The following is a 12,433-nucleotide window of genomic DNA, read 5'->3' on the forward strand; positions in this document are numbered from 1 at the left end:
ATATATCTATATCGAGTATGTCAAAGATTTTATTCTAGAGCTGCTTTTATTGCCAAATAAAAAGCACCTGAAATGGTGTCATGTAAAAAGCACCCTGTACATTCTGTAAAGTGGTTGGCATTAGGAAGGGCATCCAGCTATAGAAACCATGCCAAAACAGGCAATTGGAACCTGGTGCAGCTTTCTGGCTCCTGTTAAACTATTCAACACATGGCAGCATTGGAAATGGATGCTAAATTATGATAATGACCTCTCACACACACTACTAAATTTTAACTTATTAATTTTAAGGCTATGGAGAAAATAAATCAATATCAGATTCTTTTGATCGCTATTTTTTTGTTCCTCCACTTCAAAAATTATTGAACAACAAACAAAGAATACTACATTTAGACATGACATCATCCAAATTTACTAGAGATTAGCTCAATATATATTTCATAACTAGCTCCAGGAATATTTAAATATCAAATGATTAGGGATACATTTTAAATTAATAGAAAGACATAAAAAAAAGAAAATCTTAAATCATTTTATGGGTGTGAAGTATTCATAACAATATGAATGGTGTTACATAGCATCGTCATATCATTGTCATTTAACATGTGGTCTCCATGTGGTGGCGAGTTGAATAGTTTTGATAGGGTCTGAAGAGTTGAAGGACTGCATCTGGCATTAATGCCTACACTAGCATGGTTGCTAAAGCTGGATGTCCTTCCTAATGCCAGAAACATGATGTGTGCTGGGTGTTTATTTTTTTCCATGACACCAGCACTCATAATAATAATCTTGTAAGTTTCAAGGCTAAGGCCTTAATTTACAGGGTTACCATCACTAGTGCTGGTGTCATGGAACAAAAAACAAAAACAAAGCACCCACTACACCTATATTTATACAAATAAGAAACTCTAAATATATAGCAATGGCGATGATCAGCTCCAGGTTAACCCTGATCAAGCACTTATGATCAAAAGCAGTGACCAACCTGCCTTTTAGTCAGTGTATGTAGAAGTCATGTTTTTTGACAAGACATTAGGTTGCAATTCATAGGAGATTTAACCCTTTCGTTACCGTATTTATTTTGAGATGCTCTGTGTTTCTTTCAATTAATTTTAAATATAACAAAGAATTTAGTAAAATAACTTGGTTATTATTAAGCTAGTGTTAGGAACTTAAATTGTGACTAAGGTTTGGCAGAAGATTTTAATTCAAAACTTATGAAAACAAGACATTTGTACTACAGAGCCAGAGGTGGTTTCAGCCGGGTTGGTATCGAAAGGGTTAAGTGTTATTTCTAGTAAGTCAATTACTAAATAAGGACTTGCTGATTGGCTCGCTTAATTGTATGTATTACTGTGTAATCCAACTCAAGACCTTAATTGTGCTGACCTATAAGAAAAGAAAAGATATTCCAACCAAGATTATCTCATGTTTTCTTTCAAGACGGAATCATTACATTTTGTAGATGACAGGAAGTGATTTGAAAGAGATTTAGCTGTATTTATAGCAAGTGGAACATTGCATTGAAGCTTGTTGGATCAACTAGATGAGTTAATGATAGTAACAAAAGATGTAAATGAATGGTTATGCCAGAATGGGAATCATCTCTTATTACAGACAATGAATACTTGTGGAAGCTGAAAAAAAAAAATCACCATGTGTCAGAACATAAGAAATACTAACTAAACCCAAAATGGTTACGTCAAGGCAGTCTTTAACTAAAATTAACACATGTATGACCAAAACTGACAAATAGAATAGGCCTTGAATAGACATAGGAACAGCAATACAAAATGGTTCTGAACTCTGCAAGTTGCAATAAAGTTTCCAACTTGATAAGGGTCTGCAAAGATCACAGTTTGAGCAATCTCTGTCAGGCTAAGAAAAGAAAATGTGAAAAAAAAAAAAAAAAAAAAAAAAAAAAAAAAAGGGTCTGATTTCAATCTTAATACAAAAGAAATATACGTAGTAGTAGTAGTAGTAGTAGTAGTAGTAGTGTGTTATAAAAAGACAATCAAAGAATATATGTTCATTTGATAAACATGAATACTTAAGATAAAAGATTGCTGCTTGTTTAACAAAGATTAAGAGGTTGACAAAACGGGCTGAATGTTAACTTTCATCATCTTCAAAAGGTAAAACAAAAAGGCATCGGAGTCAGTGGAGAGACTAGAGCTGAAAGAGACAGGGATATTTTGGCTGCGGCAATTGTAGACAGAGGTGGAGGGGATTAAAATGCATTAAGGCAAGCTGGTTGACATGCTACTTTTAAGTGGAGACCAATAGCTGAGAAGCTGGATAGGATAAATCCAATGAGATTTAGGATAGTTTCTCATTGCATACATCATCGATAAGACATGAGGCGAGGCCAATATTTAGCAACAGCCACAGAAAATGAGAGGGGAGAGAGAGAGAGACAGAGAGAGGGAAGGGCTGACAATTTGCAAATTAATATGGAAAACAGAAACTAAGTTAGTTATTGTAATGACTATTTTAGTAAATTAAATGTTCTTCAATTGTCATCATCAACAAAGATAGTATAGAGCAATGCAAAATTTGGTTGCTATGGAAAGGATATATGAGAGAGAGAGAGAGAGAGAGAGAGAGAGAGAGAGAAATATAGAAAAACTTGCATATGCTAATAGATATATATATATACATATATTTAAATGTTTTAGAGATATCCCCACCTCACTACACTAACCTTCCCCGGAATAAAAAAAGAGGAGAAAGTTCTGGGATACACGAGAAAGAAGTAAAGTGAACCATTAAAAGTGTTTCTCACCTGACTTGCAAGACGAATCTTGTAAGGAAAAGAAGAATTTAAGAAAGAGTTAAACGGTCAATCACACATCCAGTCAGATGACTTTACTTCCAATTCAATTCCTAACCATTCAGCACACACAAACATATATATATGTATATATGTGTGCGTGTGCATACACTCACACACACAATATACACACATCTTCAAATGTTTTAGTTTATCAACAAAAGAGAAAGACAATACTCAATACACGTAGAGTATATTATTTAAAGTGAATTTTTTTTTTCTTCTTCTAACTCAAGATTGTTAGTGGTACGTAATTCAAGTTTTGAAGAAAAAAGTTTATACACACACACACACACACACATACAATGTACATCCCAAACAGGTAGAGAATCAGTGTATTTCCAACACAGGCACCCAACCCAAACACCACACAGTCTCTCATAATGCAATTCTGAGAAAACTTGAAAATCTATTGGTGTAAAAATTCCAGGTACATCACTGATAAAAACAGTAATTCTTACAAAATAAGATAAAATACAAGAAGACGAAGAATGAATGTAGCACAACTATATCATGAGTTGCAATTGTTTCTGTACCACCCTACTGCATGTAAATGATGCTATGTGGAAAAGTTATGCCATAGAGTACAACTGCTTATACTGAGGTGGTACTTCATAAGATTAGCATTAAGTCATGCCTTTTTACAGTGTGCTAAAAACCACTTGAATTTATGATAGTCTGATGAAGTGCCACTTCAGTGTAATTAGTCACACATATTACATAAGTTTTCATATGAAAACCCTTTACATACAATGGGGTTAGAAATGGAGTGGTACAGAAACAATTGTAACTAATGGTAAAGTCATACTATATTCTTTGTTGGAAGCAATGTGAAACATGAAAAAAAAAAAAAACAGCAATTTAGAAAACCAGAGAAATGCAATCAGGAGAAGATTAAATATAAACAAAAAAAAAAGGCTTTTACCTATAAAGTATCTAATAATACCTATATTTCAGTGAAATATAAGGATCATTCAAGTGTTTTGAGGTAAAAATTCAAGCATTATTTTTGTTCTTATTTACATTTAATCTTTCCCTAACAGCATTACTATAGCTCTCTAAATCAGTTTATACATACATACACACACATACATAATATCTTATTATACACAGCTTGCACAATGGGATTCTACCTGCATCAGCTTTCGACAGAAGATCACAATAATTTTGATACCTACCAACAGTATTGCTCCCTCCAGTGGAGCAGAACATCACAGAATCTCCAAATTCCTTTGCCCCCCCTCCATATATAACAGGCTTTTTCTTACAGTTTATCCTTGCGGGCACCACAATAAGCTGGGTGTACTTCTAACTTTGTAGCAACTATTATATTTTACTACGAACTGCAGATTCATTCCTTACTCTCGGCTTTAGTGTTTTTCTCACATACTTCTGCTTTATTTGCAATGAAGCACTTTCTGTATTCATTTCAAGTCCATGAATCACTGCTCTCCTATTTACTCTAAGCCTAATACCAGCCAAGCAGGACAGTGAATCTAACTATGAACCCACGACATTCCACCTCTGCTGGAAGTACTATGTGCTGCCACCCTCACACACACCTTAAAGATATATAGTTAAGAAGTAAAGGTGGAAACGGCACAAAGGTAAGTTTAAAATTTTTTTTTATATTTGTTACATTAAGTGACTTTTATAAAATATTACTGATTTCAATGTGTATGTCCATCTTATCAAATTTTTAAAACTGAAAGTAAAAAATTAATAAGAAAAAATTAGAAATTAAAAAGTTTGTTCTCATATTTTGTGTATAGTTAAGAACAGGTTTAAAAAATTTATCTTAAAGTCTCGTCTTACAGATGTTGTCTATGTAGGAGCTTGAAATGGGGTTCAAAGGGTCATGTAGTGTCTTATCAAACTCAACTGTGGAAGGGAACACACACACACACACACACTAATATACATGTGTGTGTGTGTGTGTGTGTGTGTGTGTGTGTGTGTGTGTGTGTGTGTGTGTGTGTGTGTGTGTGTGTGTGTGTGTGTGTGTGTGTGTGTGTGTGTGTGTGTGTGTGTATGTTTCTTTGCACAGTTAAGTTTGATGAAACAGCACATGAAGAAATTAATACTAAAACAACAGAATTAAATTTCCAATAAAAAGAGAAATAGATTTTTAAAAACTACCTGCAAATTTTGTTTTAAAAATAAGTTTCAAAATAAAATTCTAATTTATCTGGATATATATTTTTTTTTTCTGCACTAATCAGTTGGTTACTTGAGAATAGTATTTAGTTTAGATCATTGCTTCTCACCTGGAGTTCATATGACCCCTAGGGGGCCATGTAAGACTGGGAGGGGGGACACACAAGCAAAATAGTAAATTCTTTCTCAAATGTTTTACGTAAGTTCAGCTTACAGAAGTGAATATGTGAAAAGCAAAATAAGAATTTTTTAAAGAAGGATCTATAAAACTAGTTTTTAAACATCAAATGGATAAAGGGGTCCACCAGAATAAAATTGTAATCAGAGGGGTCCAAAGATAACAAAATGGCTGAGAACCACTGGTTTAAATAATCAATATTGCAGTTAAGAAAAAACCAACAGTGGTTACAGAAAATGAATGCAAATTTATGCATTGGGGAACAACCTAGTTTTTACATTGTCTGAAAGAGGGACACCTCATAAGCCCCAGAGGACTTCCAGAGACGAGATATTAACCCCCTTCTCCCCTATTTCTCTTCTTTATCTTGCCTGAAGCAACTGAAAGGTCGATCTTCTCTTCGGTAGGAATGCTGTTCTATCTTATGCTGCATTTCCAGATGATCTGATACAATGAAATGCCAACAGTAAAAATGAATCACAAATGTTTAATCTAGAAAACCCACTATCATGGTTGCATGATTAAGAAGCTTGCTTCCCAATCACATGGACTTGAGTTCAGTCCCACTGGGCAACAACTTGGCCAAGTGTTTTCTATTATAGCTCTAGGCTTACCAAAGCCTTGCAAGTGGATTTTGTAGATGGATGGATGGATGTGTGAGTGTGCGTACATGCATCATATCACCATTGCATGACAACCGATGTTAGTTTGTTTACATCCCCATAACTTAGCAGTTCAGCATAAGAAACTGATAGAATAAGAATTGGGCTTAAAAATAAAAACTGGGGCAAAATTGTTCAACTATTGCTGCAGTCCAGTGATTGAAACAAGATAAAAGACACTATATCCATTTGAGTGAATCACTTCAGGGTGTGGCTCTTCTAATGCATAGACTCTTTTACTTGTTTCCGTCATTTGACTGTGGCTATGCTGGAGCACTGCCTTTAGTCGAGCAAATCGACCCCAGGACTTAATCTTTGTAAGCCTAGTACTTATTCTATTGGTGTCTTTTGCTGAACTGCTAAGTTACGGGGACGTAAACACACCAGCATCAGTTGTCAAGCGATGTTGGAGGGGACAAACACAGACACACATACATACACATTTATACATATATATGACGGGCTTCTTTCAGTTTCCGTCTACCAAATCCACTCACAAGGCTTTGATCGGCCCGAGGCTATAGTAGAAGACACTTGCCCAAGGTGCCACGCAGTGGGACTGAACCCAGAACCATGTGGTTGATAAGCAAGCTACTTACCACACAGCCACTCCTGCGCCTATTATATGAAGTTTATGAAGTCAATGAACCTTTGTCGAAAACCACTTATCCAGTTTATTGCTCTGTTTGCTTGGTCTACATTTTAGACGATGTTAGCAACCATAGATCAATCAAGAGATAAAAAGGCAAATTTAGACCTGACAGGATTTCAACCCAGAATGCAATGCAACACAACTTTAAAAAAACTTTACTGTTTTAACTTCAGTAAATCATGACAATAACAAACAATGCCAATCAATACATCCAAGCACATTTGTTATTGGTTTCTTCATCTTCCACTAATCACTACATTGAACAATGTAAGTAGTAGGAACACATGCAAATTTAGCAATAACTCAACAACAGGAACTAAAAGACAATGTTAAGTTTCTCTTGAACTGAAAACACAACATGTATGAAAGATTATAAAATCATTAGTATCGTTATGGTTTAGATATTTTCATTAAAAAAACACATCCAGCTATTATCTCAACACATCAATCATTTTACTTCTCTTAACCCTTTAGTATTTAAACTGGCCATATCCGGCCCAAATATTCTGCCTGTTTTATATTCAAACTGGCCATATCTAGCCTCTCACACCTAACCTACAGTGACATTCTAAAAATAAACAATCATATCATTGAAACCTCAAAGCTATAGGATAATGCATGATTAATTTGAAAGAATTTGAATGGAAAAGTATTACATTTAACAGAGTAATCTGAACACTAAAGGGTTAATGGTTATAAGAACTACAATCATCTCAGAACTAACCATAACAGATATGCTTAATGAGAAACTTTAAAATAGAAGCATTCTCTGATTTGAAAAGAAATATAGCTACTATTTTTAGAGTATCAAGCAAATTTGGAAGCTGCTGCCTCTTGGGTTCAAATAGAACTTGGTTATTTCTACAGAGAATTGGCACTATTTCACTACAATTATGCATCAAATATCCTTGAGAAAAGAACACAAAAAAGAATTATTTTATACACAAAGACCCTAGTATGTAATAGATAAACTGGCATAGGAGCAAATAGGGCTGGAAATAAGAAAAAAAATTTGAACCCCTAGGTTTTTTTCCATGACGCAGAGTTTCTTGTGAAGACAATCTTTGGTCAGAAACTGAGTAATCACCAAGAACATTTATAATTTCTACCCTGAAATTACCAGGTGTCCCAGAATGAACTATCTATTTCAGTGAAATCAGACAACATTTTTAAAAACTCACTTTTATTTATGTTTATCGTGTTTAATATGTGTTAGAAGCGTATAAATTTTTAATTTTGTTTATAATTTTATTCTTATTTTAATGATTTTATTTTCAGTTCTATTGGCTTCCGCTTATCTATTCCATAGTGGTTTTGTTTGTTTTTTTTTCAATTTGGCTGCCACCATTTTCTATACCTTCATCCCCAGGATGGAGCAGTAGTTTAGCTGAACATAAAGAATGCATTTAGTTAGCAGTGCAAGAGATAACTCCTCAAATGCTTCAAAATGTGTTTCACAACACTAAGGGTAGATTTGAAAATTGCAGGGATGCAGACAGACGGAGCACATGTTGAAAATTTTCAATAAAATTTTGACATAAGATTTATAAATCTATTTGTTTTGGTATCATAAGTAATAAACATAAAATTTGGTCAGTTTTTTTTTTTTTTTTTTTTAATTTGACCAATTTCATTGAAATAGATAGTTAATTCAGGGACATTTAAATGCCCTCAACTATTTTTGCTGATAAAAACTATACATAACTACAGCTGCTACTAGTTTACATTATTATACTGCACAGGTTGAAGCATAAGATGACTGTTTTTATGTTGGTAGTCACCAAAGCAAGGGCTCAGCCATCACCTATGCTAATTTAAAATTCACATTTTATACTTTGAGTAAAAGACCAACCCCTAATTGAAGGAAGATTTGTTAAGGTTAAAAAGTTATCATATGCTACATTATACAGCATATACACACACACACATACATTGGGTCATTACATAAATAATGCGGTTCTTTTTAATTGCATGAACTAAAAGTCGGAGGGAGACAGGATAAACTACCTGCATCAACTTGCTTTAAAAGCAGGTAGCAATTTTACCTTGTCCTTATTCTTAGTGCAAGTATAGAGGAGTGCAGATTCTCTGCTCAACTCTGTTATGGTTAATGCGACAATCACATGCTACACACACCTTCCTTCCAAGCACTGCTGTAAATAGCAGCAGTGAGCTAGAAAGTTAAAACTTAGTGCACATGCACAGCAGAGTTCAAGGTCAATCTGTACCAAGTGGTTTCACTCTGCATGCTTTAGCTTCGTTACTATGGCAACAGTCCGGATACTTATTGATCAGACCACATATATATTAATTGGTAAACATTTACAAGTGCCAATCCAAAAGTAAATATGAGTCAATTCCTACTAGTGGCTTTGTTAGATTTTTTAAGCTCTTATACCAACAACCCAGAAAAATAAAGCTAATTCTAATTCACTGAGTCAAACATTGTCACAGCCACACCAAACATGACTTCTTCAATAAATAGCAAAAATCTGGATAAATGTTATGAACACAGTATGCAATAGAACAATGACTTGGATGCAAAAAGATGAATTATTATTGACATTGCTGTACCTGTGACTGACGCACAAAGATTCCATGGTTTTCGGGACTTTGGAAGTAAGTCTTGCCTTGTACAGTTCCATTGTTCTTACCTCTCGGTTCATCTAATACAACTCCAACCCATTTCCCTGAAAGAATAAAGTAAAATTTTTAAAAAAATAATACAACAGGGTCACACAATTATATAAAACTAAAGGCAATCTCTGTTGGTTTTCTTTTTTTGTCCATTTTTTTTTTTAATGTTATTAAATATTTCCACCTCTTTGTGACCCCCCCCACCCCCACCAGCCACCCTCATATAGATATACACACACCCACATCGCATATACGTACACACACACACACACACGACTGCATATACATACATACACACACTTGGAAATAGTTGAGAGCTGATGACAAGAAGGCATCCAGGTGTAGAAAATCTACATCAAACCACTCTGTTGAACCCATGCGAGCATGGGGAAGTAGACATTAAAACAATAATGATGATGATGATGATGATGACTATTTTCACTGTTAAATGTGTAACCCCAGTGTTACTTTTGGGGAATGTGATATTTGTAATATCAGTTAATACAGTGATAAAGCTATCATCATTATTATTGTTTAACATCTGCTCTCCATGCTGGCATGGGTTGGACGGTTTGACATGGAGCTGATCAGCTGGGGAGCTGTCCAGACTCCAATTGTCTGTTGTAACATGGTTTCTACAGCTAGATGCCCTTCCTAATGCCAACCACTTAACAGAGTGTGTGGGGTGCATTTTACATGCCACCGGCACATGTATGTTTCTGCAGCACCAGTATGGGTGTGTCTATGTAGCACCAGCACGGGTGCATTTACGCAGTGCCAGCACCTGAAACGACAAGCCTATATGAGTGGAAGACTGCAATTTTACTTAGCCTGATGCATCTTATCAAGTACAGCAAATTGCCAAATCTTCCAGTCCCTTATGCGATTAAGTTATAAAACCACAGTTCTCATCCTAAACCCTTTAACATTCAGATTACTCTGCCAAATGCAACGCTTATCTATTCACATCATTTTGAATTAATCATGCATCATCTTGGAGCCTTGAAATTTCAGTGGTATAACATTGTAGGGTAGGTGTGAAAGGCTGGATCTCGCCAGTTTGAATATAAAACAGGTAGAATATTTGGGTCTGCTATGGCTGGTTTAAATGCTAAGGGGTAAAAGTAATTCTTACAGAATGCACTGAACATGGCATCTTTATACAAGAGTAATTCAATACTAAGTTCTTAATTTCTGGTAGAATTTTTGCTATTGGCCATCATACTGATCCAGTACCTTTAAACCACACTACCATCACCATTACTAATCAGTTATTTAGTTTGTTTTTTTTTAAATTTCATTTTCAAGAAATGAGTTAATAGTCCAACCCTCCTTTTCTGTCATCATTAATTGTTATATAAATCATTAATCTTTTAATTAGATATAAGGATGGTTGTAGTGGTAACAGTCAACAGAAGTCCCTGCCAGTACATTACCGGCACTCATTTTATCAGCTTTTGACAATGAAATGTAGAGTCAACCTTGGGAAGATCTCAACTCATAATGCAGAGGAATGTAGCTCAAAACTGAAGAGAATCCACTACTTTTATTAAACCATTAAATAACAAACACATTGTAAAATATTATACAATCTCAACTTCATGTTGCATGCATGCACACACACACACATATATATATACAGAGAGAGAGAAGATGAACAAACAATTATAGATGACATGAATTCATTTGAAGGAGATGTTACATATAACAAAATTAAAATAATTCTTTACAGCTGTTTCAAAGTTATGGTGAATGGTTGATATTATTATGCATATCAACAGGTGCAAACAGGTGAACATAATGAGACAATACTACTCACTGCAAATAAGCAAAAATGTTATCAACTTGCTTGAAGCAAGGGGAAATTACAGAACATTTTTTTGTATTTCTTATAGGACTATTGACCTGGGCTATTTTACCTTAATTAAGAAGTTAGAATTTAAGAATTCCATCAGTCCAAGCACTAATTCAATGCTTTTCTATTAATTCTAAGTTTGCATTAGCATCTTCTTGCCAACTATGGGTGTGTGTGTGTATGTGTGTATAAAGTATTTCCTGAAGTAATGTTAAAAAATTTGGGTGCTGATTATGTTGAATCAATTTACAATTGAAGAGCATTGTAGTTCGCTTGATACATTGTGGCACAGAGGTAGAATAATAACTGAAAAGGTAAATGAGAAAAGCTTCTAACAATGAAAAGATGAAAGTTGAAAAAACTTTATATATATTTCAGACAGAAAGCCCATCTTCAGAAGAGTACAGTCAAAGAAATGTGTGTCTATATAGATCCTGATCTTTTGTATGAAGTTGAAATATTTAGGAAAAATTGCAACACATTCCAGCTAAAAAAATTTTATATCATGTATTATTTTAGAAAATATATAACTTTACAGTAAAAAGTTAAGACATTTAAAAAAGTTTGGTAATTAAAACAGGGAATCTGGTATTTTAGAAAAAAATGTCTAGTATTTCTAAAGTTTAGCATTTTTAAAAGTATATAATATTCTAATAAAAAACATCTTGTGAAGTGAAATAATGAAAAAGAAAAATCTTCAAATAGATTTTTAAATGAATTAAAAATAAAGTTAATGAGCATCACTTAATGACTTAACATGCTAATTTTGTAATGATGTCAACAAAATTTGTTTGAAAAAATTATTTACACAAATATGACCGAAATTGTTTTACTACGATATGCAACATATTCTATCATTGCAGATTTGATAAAATAATTCTTTAAAAATAAATAACCTTTCATCCACCGAAGAAGAGCAGCCATATAGATGACTTGTAATGTCCATTTACCAGCAGTTAAAACAGACACACAAACATATAAAACAACTGGGAGATGCTACTTGTTTACTAGTGATTGATCAAAGCTTTGATATGTCAAATAAACACGTTAATCAATATTGCTTTCTCAGTGTGGATTAATGAGGTTTAAACTTCAATACTCTTGAGAACAGCTAAACAATGAAATATGGGATTTATGGATAATTGCTTTACTGACATTGAGGGCAACTGAGCAAGTTCAACTTTCATGTTTGACACAAAGATAGAAAAACTTGGTCATCTATTTAGCCTGAAGCATTGTACTTAATTGAAAAACAACTGCAGTGGTGGATTTGGTACAAATGGTAATCAACGTATGTATTTTAGAGTAGCGACTTTATTAGGTCACTAAGCTGAGGTCAAATCTGAATGGCCACAATTTTTGCATTTTGCCTTTCGTAATTAATAAATTATGTATCAGTGGTATTAAAATATCAAAGGTTCTTCTCAGATTCTGTGGTGTATATTTATATATCCCCCCC

At 34.1% G+C, this 12,433-nt stretch overlaps 1 protein-coding gene across 1 annotated transcript in view; it reads right to left on the bottom strand.

Moving 5' to 3' along the window:
* Positions 1–12,433, bottom strand: part of LOC106874338 (dynactin subunit 1) — a 112,011-nt gene that overhangs the window by 87,891 nt on the left and 11,687 nt on the right. The window contains exons 3-4 of the mRNA XM_052973024.1: positions 9,057–9,172; positions 2,786–2,803 (exon numbers count right to left, since the gene is read on the bottom strand). Coding sequence (XP_052828984.1) covers positions 2,786–2,803; positions 9,057–9,172 — 134 coding nt within the window. The remainder of the gene's footprint in view (positions 1–2,785; positions 2,804–9,056; positions 9,173–12,433) is intronic.

The sequence above is a fragment of the Octopus bimaculoides genome, chromosome 14 (genome assembly GCF_001194135.2).
Source record: "Octopus bimaculoides isolate UCB-OBI-ISO-001 chromosome 14, ASM119413v2, whole genome shotgun sequence".
Classification (NCBI taxonomy): domain Eukaryota; kingdom Metazoa; phylum Mollusca; class Cephalopoda; order Octopoda; family Octopodidae; genus Octopus; species Octopus bimaculoides.